The 16987-nt window shown below is 40.7% G+C and overlaps 1 protein-coding gene across 2 annotated transcripts in view; it reads right to left on the bottom strand.

The window, feature by feature from the left end:
* The window catches only part of FAM13C (family with sequence similarity 13 member C), a gene marked incomplete at its 3' end in the record, with an annotated part of 86477 nt that overhangs the window by 16444 nt on the left and 53046 nt on the right, over positions 1-16987 (bottom strand). The window contains exons 4-7 of one of the 2 annotated variants that reach the window (XM_083866558.1): positions 15491-15612; positions 11106-11169; positions 5056-5206; positions 4614-4679 (exon numbers count right to left, since the gene is read on the bottom strand). In XM_083866558.1, the coding sequence (XP_083722684.1) occupies positions 4614-4679; positions 5056-5206; positions 11106-11169; positions 15491-15612 (403 nt within the window). The remainder of the gene's footprint in view (positions 1-4613; positions 4680-5055; positions 5207-11105; positions 11170-15490; positions 15613-16987) is intronic. The other variant, XM_083866559.1, reaches the window with a different exon arrangement.

Below are 16987 nucleotides of genomic sequence, written 5' to 3'. Positions count from 1 at the left end.
AAAGTGAACAGCAAACAGATCAGCAAAGTGTTGCATGCAGGGTGGACACAGCATTGAGGATGAGAAAATAGAATACTGTCACTGGCTTCACATAAATCCTTTTTGAGTTCCACAGGAGGAGGTGGATGGGTGTATTTATAAACTACGAAGTAAAGATGGAGAGCTTCCCAGAATAGAAGCATTACTTGTATTTTCATAGATCTGTTTGCTTTTGAAAGTCACATTGCTGAAGAAGATGATGAGTGTCCACAGTAAGTTTAATTTTGTGGTTTATCATTTACTCCCCTGGTGAAGAGAAAGGAAGGTCAAAATATAATATGTCCTGGTGCTAAGAACCTCCAGGGCTGCTTGCAGCATCCTGCAGGATTTTTTTTCAGTGACAGTAACATACCCTTGGCTCAAAGAACACAAGATATAAAAATAACAACCACCACCAAGAACATTCAATTTATTTACTCAAGGTCATGGGCAGTGGCTGCTCCTTGGAGGAGTCATGCTTGTGGTACTGTGTTAACAATGTCTGGAACTGTAAATGCAAACCTCACCACAGATGCTTTAAAAGGTAAAATTTGTTTTATAGTGATGGTCAAGCTAGAACATGTAGGAATTGATGAACCTCATCACACTGGTTCTGTTTATGGGTAGCATGAAAAATAATGGGACATTGCAGGGCCTACCTAAGGGAACATCAGGGATTCATCTTCACTGTACTCTACCTGAGTACATTGAAGGGAATATTCATTGAATCTTCTTCCTCACCCTCAGTAGTTGAAATGGATGAGGATGATCTAACCCAGTTGATCGTTTGCTATCAGATGACTGGGATTTAATGCAGATTATACTTTCTAGGGAGAAACTCCAGAACATATAATTTCTTGCCCAAAATTCTTCTCTCTTGCTTTGCTAAAGCAAAATTTGTGCTCTCATTCAGGTTCCCCTACAGCAATTTCCATAGTACATTACATTTTACACCAGCAACATTAGTTTCTTTTTTTTCCTAAACCCATTCATATATACATGTTTTCAATTCATATCTATTACTTTGCATTTCCAGGCAGCATGTGTGTCAATTCTAATCCGTATTATATTTACCATATGTCATGCATTCTAATACATTTCACAGAATCTTTTTATTCAATGGAAGTCTAAAACTGCACAGAAAAACAACTGTACATGAGTTTACTCACAGAAGAACTGGCAGGTTTAGGTAAGATCTTTTTACCTTCATTTTTGATTTTCTGCTTTCCACATGAGACATCACATTCCCATGCTGAGTGAGTATTTTTTTCAGGATTTGAATGGAGTAATATTTGTAGTACATTTTATTATTTGGCCTCTTTCCCAACAAACACAAAACCCACAAATCCCTATTGCTGCACTGTGACAGTGGGGAAAAACCAGCTCTGAATGGCACCCTTCAAAAAAAAAACAACCCCATATTTCTCTAAAAAATGGTAGTTGCAATGGCTTAAATATAATTTTATTGGGCACTATCGAACTATTTGTGCTTTACCGACAACAAAAAAATCCTATTGTATATTGTATAATCACAGTTTAGTCTGGCAAGCAAAAGTTATACATGATTCTTGTATTTATAAGCTCATCTACTCTTACCAGCATCATCCATTATAATTATGATAAACATTTTTCACAATGAGACAATGTAGTTGATTATTAAAGCTAACCTTGGAACCTTCCTCTAAGAACTTCACACTCTGTAGGCCAAGTTCAGCTCTCCAAGATACCAGAGCAACACCCAAATCTCCTAAACCTTGAATGAGATTGAAATCCTCTGACAGAGAGACCCCAGGAAGGCAGCTGGGAGAAGCAGGGGTAGGGCACTGACCAGTGCTGGGAAATCATGGACACTGACAACAGGCAGGCAGTGACAATAGCGGGAATAACTGGTGTTCTGCAAAAAAAAAAAAAGTGTTCTCTCTTTTTGGAAAGTACTCTTTCCTTACCCTGAAAGATTTTTAAAAATTAATACCTTTAGTTGAGTTTTGATCTGTTGTTGTTGCTGGGTTGTTTTTTTTCTGAGTGAGAAGAACCTGGCTTCCCTTGCTTTAATTTCACCATCACTGAACTTCAAGAAACACATAATCACTGTGAAGTAGGTTGACTAAGAACAGTTGCACAGATTTTCACGTTCTGTTATTACAAGGAATAAATTCTCTTATATTAAGTAGCAGTGCCCTCATTCTGAAAGGAAAAATGATGTGATAAAAAGATCAGCCGGTCTGTGTTTTATAGGTGAAGGAAATAACTTTCCAACATTTGAACTCTGATTTCCTGTGGACCTAAAAATGTCCTTTTTGCAGGAGATAGCCTGTACCACTGATAAACTGTATGGTCACAGACATTTGCTCCTCCTCACATCTACAAGCAGACAATTTTATAGGCCCAACCCAGTCTTAGAACTGGAAGAAATGCACACGTTCAAGACTAAGCACTCCTGGAAGAAACATGCAAAGGACAAGTAGTGGCTGGTGCAGCTCCAGTGTAAAACCAAACACACAAAGCTCAAGGAGGTTCTTTTGTTCTGTTAGCAAACAAAAGGGAGACAACCTGCATGATTTCTAATTTGGGAATATTTCCCAAAGGCCAGGGCACTTTCATTTCCTTGGCCTTCTGACAACAAGGTCTGCAAGACTTGAACATGGTGCAACTTTGCTGTGGCCCAAGGAAGGGTTTAGTTCCAACTCTACTAGAGGTGCATTAAATTACTACTGAATGGTCAGAAGTGGTCAGCAAATAATTCAAACTGATTCATTTTGGTGGCACAACTACTAAAATAGTGGGACATCTCAGGGTGATGACAAGCTCCAACCAACCCCATTTTTAGTTAACACTTAAGGCCATCAAACAAATTACATCTGTGAATGCCTCCATCAGGATTTTTAATTTAACAGTCCTTTAGAACTTCCTGTAGTTAGGTTCAGCTGCTCACTGCTACAGGCACATATTTGATGTAATCTCATATCCAAAAGTTACAGAAATTACATCCTACTTTTCTATAATTACCCCTTTAAAAAACTTAGGTACCCCTCAAATTCTTTAGATTCTCAATTTGGCAACTCTAATTCAGCTTTCATATAAACAAAAGTAAACCAGAAAATGCTGACTTTGCTCAGAGATAAGTTACTGTTCATCCCCTTAAAATTTACATCCTGGAGCATACTGTCACCTTACTAGACTGTTGAATCTTCATTCTCCATACATATGATGTACACTTTTCTAAAATTTGTTGACTAGGATGTGAATGAAAGGAATGTGTTTATTTTTCCTGATCCACTGAAGAAAGGCTGATAACTAAAGATGGAACATATATGGCACATCCTCTCTTCCCAGCCTGGTACAAATCCCTGGACTTCCAGCCAAGGTGGAGCTCAAGTAGCCAATAGTCCAGCATCAGAAGATTTCAGTAGTCATTTAAGAGACAGAATTAAGACCAGCCCTGTCTGTGCAAAATGGCAAGTTACTAAAAATGCCACAAACCACAAAGCAGATGTTAACAGAAATGAGGGCACATTAAAACCCATTAAATAGATAAGCTTTAACTAAGGCACGAGTCTGGACTGCTGGAGTGGCAGAGCATGCTCTGAAACGGTCAGAGAGAAACGCTACATCATGCAACATTTCCCCATGTGGCTGCAGAGGGGAAATGGGAGTGGAAGCAGCAGTCACTACCAGCATAAATAAAAAGAAAATCTAATCAAAACAGCAAAAAACGATTAAGGTGAACAATTAGGAACCATCCTAAGAATGAACTATGAAACCACCAAAGCAAAATAATGCAGCAAACTACTGGGAAAGGAGGAAAACTCCACCCTGCCACAAAGGAAAGGAGTCAGTGCAGATTTTGGGTGAGCTGCAGAATGTGCAGCACACAAATGAGACCTATCTCCGCTCCAGATCCCCGTCAAGGTTAGCCCCAGACCCGGCTCCATAACCGTATCCAAGAGCTATTTAGGTATTTGCCTGGCTGGACTAAAGCATCCTCTTTTTTAAAATAAAACCCAGGACATCCAGCATTTTTAGATTCCTTCATCTTTATAATAATTTGATTTCTACATACATTGTTCCTTGATTTTTCCAATGCCAACCTCGAGCTTTGGAATTTTTGAAGCAGAACACTATAATTTATGATTTTGGAGGGGTTTTGGTTTTTTGGGGTTTTTTTGTAAATAATTCAATGTTATTTCTTGCTGAAAATGCTGAGCAAGCAGCTCTTCAAATAAGTTCTTCTAAACGCAGATTTTTTTCTGATATGAAGCATCAATTGCAAAGGGATTACTGACCTACCTGCCTTAATTTGAACCATACATGGTGCACGACTTAGGTATTTGTGTATTCATGTCACTTGTCTGTGAGATGTATTAGTCATACTGCCTTTGACCTATTTTTCATGAGCAGTGACTCCTCTTCTATTGAGCATCACGACTCTGCCAGCCCTGTGACTACAAGCCATGAATTGACGAAAATAGTGCTGAGCCTTAGGGCTATTTATTTCCCTTCTGAGGGATGAGGGAGAGATAACACACCACAGTTTGCCCAGCTGAGTAATAATACAAGATCATGAATGATTAAAATCCACATGCTGTAAAACTCACCTTCGCTATCTCTCTGCTGATGCATTAAATTAAAATCAATAATAGGAGAAATGAAGTGATATTTCTCTGACAAAAAGAATGACAAAAATAGAATTACATGATATGGCAGGTGATTTCACACAATACAGACATAGGAAGTAAAGAGAGAAAATTTACTTCGGGAAGAATAACAGATTAAAGCTAAAAATAAAAGAATTTGGATTCTTAAGATCTCTCTGAAAAGGAAAATTCCCTCTCAGAAAACCGGAGGGTTACAGCCGTTAATTTCCGTTCTTTTAACAGGTATCGCCCCTTTTCACGTTACACAGCGTTTGCAGGAGGAAATGGTGCTTTGCATTAGCTCTGCACTGTTTCCCAGAGGGCTGCAAGCCTGATTTAAAGTGCAAGCCACAAGGAATTTTTATAATTGCAAATGAGAACACATCATGGCACGCTCGCTTACCTCCACACCCGGCCCCATCAGCTTGCACGCTGCTTTGGGCTGGAGAAGGGGCTGTGTCCTTGGGTGCCGGCAGCTGGGGAGTTTCCTCCTGGGCTGGCAGAAACGCAGAGCACAGATCAGTTTCCAGGGCTTGCAGCTTCAACAAAGAATTCTGCAGACAAAAGCAGAACATTGGGCTGGGTAGAGAACAACAGGGATCAGCACTTGCTCTTCAACTCCCAGAGCCCATCGGCAGTGCCTGCAAAGGGGTGTTCACTGCCAGCTCCGGGAGGATGGGGGAGAACAAACGCGCACTATTCCACGAGTTTCCTGACTCCTGGATATCTGAGTCCCGATTTACATGGATTATTCACGGCACGTGGGGAAGATGACTTTGTCAGCCGAAGATGATTTATTCCAGGAAGACAAACTGAGAGGGTGTCCCTCTGCTTGGGCTCGAAGCAATACATTAAGGAAGTATTTCATTCATTGGGCTGACATCACGATCTGATGACATTATGTCCCTCCCCATTTACCATTCATAAAAAATCAAATCTCCCTCTCCAGCCTGTGAGTGCAGTACACAGCAGTGAACAAAGAGTTACTGAGAACACGCTCACTCATGGGATTCTTGGGAGAGATATTTTTTTAATTGGCTATTTTAGAGAGACTTCGTTATGTAGACATGGCTTTTATGTGGGCTGCTGCCGGTTCTACAGGGCTGCAAAGGTAAAATCAGCACATCGTTGTCACTGGCTGCAGGCAAATCAATGACAGGGATAGTTATCTGCCACATCACTCCCAGCCTCTGTGCCATGAGTGGTCCAGCTCCGATTTAAATTTTTAATGCTGCATGCAGTACTGAGCTGCACGATCTGACACAAGCATCTCGCTGTGATGGAAATGCTGTGAAAGCCCTAATCACCATCTGACTGGGCAAAATGAGTCACTCCCCACACCCCATGCATTCAGCTCCCCCATCTCAAGGGAAATACAGCTTACAACGTAAAACAAAACCACACAAGGCTGTCCTAATAACCACACAGCTGCCACACACAGAAAGTATGTATAACATTAAGTCACTCAAGTGATACATATTTATGAAGGGCATTTTCTGAAGAAAATAATCTGAGTTGCAAAGAAAAAAAATCCTCAAATTTATATCCTGAAAACTCTTTCCCTCACTCTGTCAAATACCTGAAACCAATTTATTGATTAATTTAATGAAAAATGAATTGATTTATTGGTTTCCTTTGTGTGACAATACATCCCCTATGTAATGAGTAGTTTAATACATCTTTCCGTTATTTTTGTTGTAAGGCACCTGTTTTGTAATCCCAAAGATAACTTAAACTTAAAAGAAAGAAAGTAGGTTGTCTGAGAAGAGCGGGGAAGACTTTCTTGCTTTATCCTTTCATTCCTTTTATAGAATTCAGGAAAATTATGGAAACCTTCTTGCCCCTAGAAGTTTTCAGGTGGCAATGCATTTCCTTGTCAAAGGAAGGGTGCTGACTTGCATTATACATATGGCACTGTTTTAGGAAGTCCTCATTTCCCAGTGTCTGTCATCCCAACTAAATCCAAATGAAGTGCCTGTGGAATTATCACAGACAGGCAGAATTTTACAGTCATTAATGTCATCTAGAAAAAGATGACCAAACCAGCTACAAACCAGTGAGGACTCTGATTCCAGCCTAGACCTTACCAGCAGAAGAGCTGCTGAAAATTAGGGAGAACACAGATACCAACCCATACGAATGTGCCAATAAGGAAAAATAAGTCAATGTCTGACACAAGGACTTAACCTTCATGGGCTGTTACTTCAAGCATTTGACAGAAAAATCTCATTTCAAGAAAATACATTCACTTTGCATGATTATTCCTTATGATACATTATTATTTATGGGAAGTGCAGTGTAAAAGCATTCTCACAGACTACATTGTTAAACATTGTACTTCAGAAATGCTTATGCTGTAATTCACCAGCTGGTTTATATTCAGTTGCTCTAAGTGATATTTTTCACCCATCTGGGGAAGGTGGGTGGATGAAAATTTCCAGCCACTTCCAAAACATTTTAAAAAAATCATATAATAATTATTATTATTTAAATATCTTATCTATTTTCATGAGTGTGCCCTTCACAGGGATTTGAGAAAAACACTAAGTAGCTTTGATCGTCTTGCTGTTACCAAGGAGATGATGAATCTGGAGTGTACCACCAACCCCACCTTACTCCTAAACCACAGCAGAGTGTAATGGCACTGCCACACTGCACTATGCAGGAAACGTGTCAGGGGACACAGCTTAGAGCAAAGGCCAAGCACAAAGGCCAGCACATCTGCTCCAGGGGAGAACCAGCCTGGGCACATGCTGCTCACAGCCCTCCCATGGCCAGCCCTGTCCCTGGGCCCTGCCTAGGCCACCTCTGCCCGTGGCTGGCCAAAGGAAATTGCTAAACATGTTAGAAGCCAGTGCAAACAGCTGAAACACACACAGAGGGAAAAAGTTAGGCCATGGCGGGCACCATTACCCATTTGAGAAAGCCCCTACATGGCAGTCCAGTATAATTGAAGAAATTTAAGCTGTGATGTTCTGTATCAGCTAAGATCTCAGTTCAAACACTTCGGATTTGGTGCTCATTCCAGCTTCACTCTAGTGACTAGTAGCATGAGTGTTTCTGATGCAGTAATTCATGATCCCTGCTAATGCAAATCAAAGGACATACTAATATCTCAAATGGATCCATAAATTGCCTTGGAAAAATAACCATATCATTTTATCTTAAGAAGAGTATCCTAAAAGTTTGAAAAATAAACAATTATAATTGTCTTGGACAAAGGTTTGTTATCTCTTTTTATGTCCTCTTAAAGCAACTGACAATTCAAAGATCTTGAGCTAAGCCAATTCCACTAGAGAAAAAGCATTGCACATTATTACAAATAATGATAAAATGAAGATACTTATAGGAAGGTGGAGAAAGGAAGAGTTACAGCGTGGTCCTTCTCACTCACTTGTTATTTTTGATAATACTTTAAGAAAACACAGTCACTGAGGTGTCATAGCCTTGTCTGCTGGAGAAAGGACTGCCACTCCCAGAGGAAGCTCAGCTTGTAGTAGAGACACCTTCTCTACAACTAAGCCTGCACCCACTGGCCATCACTCCTTACAACCAGGGATTACTGAAAATGAAGAGGGGAGGCCCTAGGGAAAGGAATTACTGAGGTAACAGATAATCTCTTACATCTAGAGATGAATGCCACACACTGTTAAATCCCTGTGGAGAGTGGGACACTGAAAGAACAAATTCTCCCAGTTCACCACCAAAATGCTGTGGCACTGAGAGGGCTGTGGGATGTGTTGGTCACCATGTCCAGGTGACAGGAGACAATGTGACAAATGAGAGCCCCCGCCCTCAGAATTTCTTTCCCTGATAAAGCAGTACTGTTATCAGCATCTTTAATTTCATTCTCACGGACATCCAAAGGTTGGATAAATTTAAGAACTGAGGGAAAGGTAAAGGACTCAGGTGTGCCCCAGCCATAGGCTCTGCTCAGACTCTGTCAGGGCAGAGGATACATACAGCAGGGATGAGGAGCAAAGCCCAGGCTTGGTGCTTTCTGCATAAACTGACCCACACACAGTGTTCCTGAATGAAAAGGATGCCTGCACCCGGCGCCTCCCAGACAGGAAGGCAGCTATTCTATTATATCCAGTTTACTGATGGATTAATGGATTTATGAAATCAGCTGAGACAGAGAAGGAGAATAATCCAAGTTTTCAACATTTAATAGCCTTTGAAGTGATTCATATTGGAAAGAAACTGAGCAAATTTCAACCTGTTCAGTTTTTTTTTCACTCTAAGGAAATTAATGCTTTTATATGTCACACTGGAACAGCGTTTTAATCTGAGAATTCAGGTTAAAATAAGATAGGCACATTTTATACGAGCATAAATAAATCTCTGCAGTATCTGTTAAGACAATATTTGTGCTTTGAGGCATATGACATTTTCAATTCAGAACTTCCTTTATGGGGAACAAACAAGCAACAATAAGATAGAACAAGATATGCCCTGGGTCTGCATAATGCCATGGGTGAGCAGTGAAGAGAGGCACCATTTTCTCTACTCCAGAAAGAGAATTTATTTTCTTATGGCACAGGTCCTTTTGAGTTTGCAATAGACCTGAGACACAAAAACATCTAAGATTTTGCAAAAGAAAGCACCAGGTTGTAACCCTTGCTCATTCCTCATTGGTTATTAACAAATTATTTTGATTTCTAATCTAATCATCGGTTTTAATATTTTTCACTGATTTATTCATTACAATATTTTTTCTTAACCTTTAAGGAATCCTTTGCAAGGATTTTAAATAGAGGCTTTCAAGCGGAAGCTTCAGTGAATATTTGCACTGGGGCTTCTCAAAAGAAACAGTAACCTCATGATTTCTCCCAGGGCCTGAGGTGGCTGAACAGAGGCTGAGTGTATTCCCTCGTATTGGTCACTGAATGTGCCCTGATTGTCAGCATGTGCCAGCTTGTGAGCTTTTCTACAGCAAGCTGCACAAAAGTGACACAAAATGCAAAAGAAATAATTCACTGAAGGAGAAGATTAGGTCTGAATTCCTTTAAAAGGACACGTTGTGGTCTTCCCCTAATGAAAGTCAGGCATCTATTAATAGATACAGATGTTCTCTGGTTCATTATAGAAACAAAGCTTTCTTTTCCAGAGTTTTTCAGGAATGGGCTTCTCTTCACCCAGCCCTCTTCTCCCACTGCTTCTGCTGTAATGTCTTGGCCTGCACTAAGAACCCCAACTGCTCCCCCCGTGTAAGTCCTGTGTCCGGCACTCTCCCTGCAGTGTGAGTGGATTCTGTGCTGGGTGCAGAGTCCCCAGGTGTGGGGAGATGATTTATAGTGATGCCTTAAGTTTTAACTTTTATGTTTTTCAGTTTCTGTGCTGCCTAGGGGTGCAGTTCTGAGCTTCATGTTAAGTGTTAGCTCTCTTCACAGAGCAGGGAGACAAAACAAATCCTTTTCCTGCTGGAGACCAAGGACAACAAGTACTACTTTCAGGCCTAAAAGTACAAACAACGGTGGATGGAAGGGAGGAACAAGAAGGATGAGACCTCACGACCTGAGGCTGTGGTTGGACAATTGGGCCCCAATATGCAAAGGGACCAAAACTTATAAAACTGTAAGACTTCATGACAGGCTGTCCATTTTGTTACCATTTTCAGTCCATCTTGGGTGTAGCCCTGGCCAGGCTCTTGTCCTGCCCAAGGTGTACCCTTAAAGGCCTTTCAATAAATACCTACTTTATTCTCTAGCCCTGTCCAGTCTGTGTTCCAGGTCAGCCTTCCCAAGGCATTAATAGGGTCTCCCCCTTTCTATAAGGGCAAAGCTTGGCTTTACCCCCCTGCCCGTCCCAGGATATTGCTGACTGTGAGGGCCTCGCCCAGGCTCATCCATTGTTCCACATGATCACACAAATAGCTTTTCTGTGCTTCACTCACACTGTGCTCCTGGCATAATCCCTGTGAAAGCAGCTTGTTTCAAGTGTCACTAGTGTTATTTGGCTTTCCTTACTTCCTCTCTTCAGCTCTCCCCTCCTTCCATCTTACAACCAGAACACCTTTTAGACTCCCTTGTGCTGTTCATTGTTTATTTATGCAGGATGTAGCAACCTTGAGAACTCCTTATTTTTAAACAAAATATATTTAACAGATCAACCATTTTGAGCTGTAATTTGAGGAAAAAATCAAATGTTCTTGAAAGATGTCGCTTCACTCAGTCAATATTAAGTGTTTGATTATTTTCTGAGAATAAACAAAAAGCAACCTAAAGTTGGCTTAAAGAAGCTTTATAATCTCTTGCTTCTTTTAAACTATTTTAGCAGATTCATATCACACTTTTAAGCTTTTCTCCAAAAACACGACTACAATGATTCACTAAAAAGCTAACCTAGGATTATTAAGCAATTACATTATTCCAACACCTTAAAATTAACAAAAAAACCAGAACATCTATTCAAAATTTATAACATCACATTTCAACTTCTGGTTATGCTTACCTCATTTAAGTTGTTAAATTGATCCGTTGCCTCTTTTGGTGAAATGCTTGTGCTCTGATCTATTCTACAAAACAAAATTTAAAAAGTCATTCAAGAGATTGCCTATCTGTGCTACAAATATCTCAAGCTTTTCATCATGTGTGTATATAACTTATAAATTACAGAATAAGTTTGTTTTATTAAAAAAAAAGTATTTCTATGAAAGTAACATTTCTAATTTTTAACCCATTCAAAACAATAGTGATTTTACTGGAATCCTAAATAATACATTTAAACTCTTAATGAAGTCCTGGAAACTATGACATTAATATCTGGGCTCACTCTATCGTGTCAAAAGGTTCTACAGATGTTATGATCTGTGGCTCGGTGAGGCAAGAGAAAGCTCAAACATATGCTTAAATCTAAGCACAATTTGTCCCACATGCTTTACATCAGGAACAAGAGTTTTCCCATATCACAGCCATAAAGAAAAAATGTTTCCATATTTAAATTTGATGGCATTTCAGACTCCCAATCTTCTGCTTTCACAAATTTCAGAAAGGCCCCAGGTGCCTGGAAATCCTGTAAGAGAGAGGTCCACATCTTCTAGTGAGTGTCACTTTGCTGCCATCAGAGATGTCACACCTTTGGTTTTCTCTCAGTGTATTGCTGCTTCTCCACAGCAGTGGGGAGAGGAAAGGAAGGTCCTGGACTAGTGAGGGGCAAATCTCTTCCCCCTGAGTGTGGCCACTGAGGAGCTGTGCCCCATGCAGCTCCCAGCTGTGTCAGGGTTAAGTGATAATTCACTACACCAAGGAAGGAAACTGAAGTCTGAAAATGGCCTCCCACAGACTGAGTGAGCAGCCCCAACAGCCTCCCACCACCCCCCTGTCCATCCCCAAAACAAGCTGAGGCTTTTCACAGGTGACTTCAGAGCCTGATAGGGGTTTACCACAAGCTGACTCTCGACTCAGGGAGAGCAAGAAAAATGCAGAGAATGAGAGAAACTTCAGAGAATGAGACCTGTCAGTGCTGAGAAGATGGTGATGTCTGCTGGCCCCTGGAGACTCCCTCAGAGATGTGATCACACCCAACACAAAACCCAAAATCTTCTGCACAAAATAATTCACATTTTTCTGGGCTCAGAGTAATCCCAGAAAAAAACCAAAACGCTGTAAAAGCCTCTAGAGACTTCAAAACCGGAACAGAGAGATGCAGAGGTGTTTGTTGTAGTTCTTCCTGGATTTGTGAAGCATTTAAAGACTGAATTAATGGCAATGCCACTTTTCTTACCAAACCAGACACATTACAGAGCTACACCAGGGTGAACAATCACTTGGCTCCTAACAGGATCTAAAATGTGCAATCCCCATAGGAACAGAAATGAGTCATGAGAACAGCAAAAGGAGAAATTTAATAGGAAAGAGTGAAATATTTGTCGTTTGGTTTAATAACACGTAAGGAGGCAGCTGCAAGGCTACAAACAGCTGAAGAACTAATTCACTAATGAAGAAAAAACATTTAGGGTGATTTATTGCATTGAACTAGAGCTAGACATGAAGGAAAGGATGAAAACAGCATGTGTCAGATTTGTTAACTTCTGTATTCATTTGGATGACTCCTTTCAGGGTGCATAAGACAGCAAAAGAGAATTCTCCATAATAAAATTAAAACAAAACGATTTTTTAAAGAAAGACAAAAGCAAAGAGTAAATGATAGCAGCACTTTGTACAGGAACTGTATGAAATTTTACATCATTCACAATTCTTTGGATTCTGGAAATACTGAAATCCTTAAGGTGAGTAACCATTTTTGTGTGACAAGCATTTACGTTTTCAGTCTCGTGTGTTGAGCTGATCTTACTCTACACAGAGAGTTTTGGGGTGTGCTTTTTCATTTTCACCAAGATCTATTGCTCTGCTAGGCAAAGGCAGTTGCCTGATTGTCACCAGGCAACACAGGGCTTACAATTTAATAACTATGGTTTGGATCCTACTCTCATTAAAAGTCAATCACAAAATATCCATTAACTTCAAAACCAGCAGGAACAAATCCTAATTTTCCATCTGTGCTGAGTACATTAAAATTATTTCAAGCCTTAGCTGAAATTTTGAATAATTGCAGGCACCTTTATTTTGTATAATTTATATCCTATAAAATAATGAAAATTAAAATCTCTCTGTGGCTACTACTCAAATATATATCTCTCACCCTCCTTTATAGACTCAAGCTTTGGCAGAATTATCCTTTTCTCCATGACAGAGATGGCAAAGATGCAATAAGTAACATGAACATTTGAGGCTTTAAAAAAAACAAAACAAAACAAAAAACCACAACAAAAACAAACAACAACAAAAAACCCTGACTAAATTCTTATTATCATAACAGAGCTCCCCTACCAGACTTCAAGGAGGACATAAATTTGCATGAGCACTGTGCTGTTTAAAAAAACAGACCATAACATCTGAATTTTTGAATTATGCACATCACTTTTAAACCTGCATAAAATTCAATTTAAAAACCATATAATTTTAAAAGTTGGGGAAAACATTTAAAGATAACCTAAACAAATCCCCACCATATTTCCTCTGTGAAACCCAGAAGGGAGTGTTACATTTTGTAACTTGCAAATCTCACTGCAGTCCAACTCTGATCACACAATCCCCATCCCCAGGATATTTGTGTGCTTGTACACCACAGTGCCACACATGTAGGGGGTCTTGGCATTGCTGATGCCAGGGTAAGTCCTGTCCATCAACCTCACAGTCTTCCGTGGGATGAAACTCCTTTTCCAGAGTCACCTTCAGTCTATCCTGGCCCAATGCTCCTCCCCTCTGTCCAGGCCAGGAGCCAGCTCCCCCCTTCCCACCATGAGGGTGACCTGGAAGGTGAACAGCTCAGAGCTGAAGTGTCTTTTCCCTGTCAGGGCACTGATTCAGCCTGTCCAGAGTTACAGCAGATGTGTTCACAGAACAGCAGAACACAGCACACCTCAGCACCCAGAAAACAGAAGGCTCCTTTCTGAGACTTTCCCAAATGGCAAAAAACGTTATCAAATCCAAATGCCTCTATACGGGGCTGCAGGTGGATGCCTCAAAAGCACACCTATGACTCCTCAGAAAGCAATGCAGACCTGCAACAGGCTGCAGGGTGAACATAAAGTGCACACCTGCAACGAAAAAAAAACCGCCTTGAAGGGCCCAAGGGCGCTCCCTGGGCAGTCCCTGAGTGCTGGAATAGAAGTCAGACAGAGAGGCAGAGTAGCAGTGCCTGTCTCACTGCTCCCAGCCCTTCTGTAACCCAGCCAGCCCTTGTTATTCTCACTACGAGCAGCTCTTGTACTCAGCAGGTACAGTCTTTACTGGGGCTGCAGCAAGAGCTGTTCTTATCTTCTTCCTATGTCCTCTCCCCATTCCCCCTTTTCCTTTTTTTTTTTTCTTTAATTGCATTGCAACCCACAACCTTGTTCCAGAGACTTTTCCATGCCTTGGTAGAAGAAGTATCACTGGAACTACAAACACCAGTATTTTAATACCAGCATCTCTGAAGAAATTGTTCTTAGGAACCGGTCAATCAATTCCCAACTTTTCCCCTGCACACCTGGCTGCCTGTGCAGGTGAAGAAATGCAGCCTCTCAGGCTCTGCCTCAGCCATGCATGGCTGCACGGGGACATCAGCACTTCTGCAGCTTCCCTGCTGCCTCCCACTCATCTCTGAGTTGTAGCTGCTCAGCAGAAGGCCTGGAAACCGCAAGAGTTCTCACCTGAACTGCACTCTCAAAATATATTTGCTTTGCAAACTTAAATACTGAAAGCCTTGCTAGAGCTTGGCCTCTCCTCAGGGAAGCACAGAAACCTGGGCAGGCTCTAGCTGACCCCAAGACCCGGGGCAGCCCAGGGCTGCCAGCATTTCCACTTCCGCAGAACAATCATAGGTGTGACAGCACCTGCCACCCCACAGCCTCTGCCAAAAAGAGAGTTATAGAATTGGAGAATTGCAGCCCTGGGACCAGAGAAGTCCTGTTAAATGAAACCACTTAATTCCCAACTTATTTGCAGAATGACGAAGAGGGGGAGCTGACACAATTTCGCTGACACAATTCAGCATGGGGGGAGGAGGAAAGAAAAGAAGCAAAGAAGTATTTTTGAAACTTGGCACAGAGGAACTGAAGTTTCTAAACTAAGGATGTTCTTTCTGCTTCAGATGTAAGGGGTTTAAAGAATGATGAAATTTGCATTTTATCTTTATCCCTTTTGCTTTCTCCAAACAGTCCTAGATGTATAAATATAGAATCCACTGCCAACAAGAGCCAGGAGTCTGAGTATTTTATGCAGAAGGCAGCAAATGAATTAGCCTTTCCTACAGTTAATCAGAAGTGAAATGTGCTGTGTTATCCCAACTGTTACCTTGGTTGGAATCTCACGACTGCTTCCTGGCATTTCAAAGCGACATTCTGTGCATAGTTATTAGCTGAGGATCCAGCCATCCCCTGCCACTCTGAGAGGCCTGGCAGTGCACACTCCAGCTCCTGCACAAAGAGAAAAAATGAAAAGCTGTCAGTAACAATCCAATCCTAGCTAAATATTTTGCTTCAGAAAAAAATGCTCCATGAAACCAGATGCTAGTTGAGGATCTTTGTTATTTTTTGGTATTACTCTGGAAACAACTGGAGAACACAAAAGATAAAAGATTCTAAACAAAGTAGTATGTTATTTCACTGGAAAACAGTTTCTGAAACCAAAACAGACTGTAACTTTTCTGTTTATTATTTAAATAACAGATGTCAGTTTCAGAGCTAAGAAGTTCTATACAAAGAATTCATTTGAAATTATTTACTCACATGTCAGTAAGATTTTATTACAGGGGTATCATAAAAAAAAATCTGGCTGACAAAGCTAAGTGCAGTTCACTTAAATAAGATATGTAATATTTAAATATTTTCCTCTTTCCCTCCTCTAGTATATGTGTAGCTTTATGAACAGAGTATTACTCTCTGGGAAGGGAAAGGCAGTGAGGGGGGAAAAGAAGTCACATCACCTAAACTGCTATACAGAAAATAAAAAAGGCAATTTAGTCCAAAAAACTGAGTAAAAGAACAGGAATGAAAACAGTATCCATTTTACTCCAAGCTTTTGAAAACCAGTTGTAGGGCTGTGGAAAAAATTGTTCAGCAGATCCTAATTTCCTTACCTATGAAATGGGTTGTAGTATTTCCTTTGCATTGCAAAGATCTTTGAAAATGTGATAATCAAAGTGGAACTTTTTTTCCCACCTCTTTATTAGCTTTGTAATCCAATATTTTAGTCTAACAGCTTAAAAAATTAAAATACAATGTGCTCTGCAGAACAACAGAGCTCCCTGCAAGAAATAAAATACAAAGTTCCTGAATTCAGTTGAGCGTTAACACTGTAAAGTGTCTTTTTTATTAGATACTATTTACCATTACCTGTAGTAAGGCTTTCTCTGTTAGATACCGTTATTTCAGACCTATTATAATTGCAAATGCTTTTCCTAAATGTTTTCTCTGTTAAGTGATACTTATCTCGGACCCCTTTGAAGTTGTCAACCGCATGGCAACCGATGACACCACCTCCACAAACGAGGAGGCCTCAAGTGCTTATGGGACACAATTCAGAGATAAAACCCCTAAAAACAACGAGCCAACCCAAAATCAAGAACTAAGAATAACCACTCTGGGTCAGCAGAACCATAAAGAACCTCAAACCAACCAAAGCTGGGTTCCACCTCATCACCATAACTTAAGCAGCACTCAACCAGACGGATATCCCTAGACCACGAACCCAACCATGTCTTCCCAGGGGCTCCCGTGAGGAGGAAGCCCCAGCTCTGCCCTGTGGTAAAGCTGAACACCTCCTCCCCTGTGTCATCCCAAAGCTGAACAC

Source organism: Zosterops lateralis (assembly GCF_965231275.1).
Source record: "Zosterops lateralis genome assembly, chromosome: 8".
Lineage (NCBI taxonomy): Eukaryota > Metazoa > Chordata > Aves > Passeriformes > Zosteropidae > Zosterops > Zosterops lateralis.
This window is presented reverse-complemented; position numbering and strand designations above follow the sequence as displayed.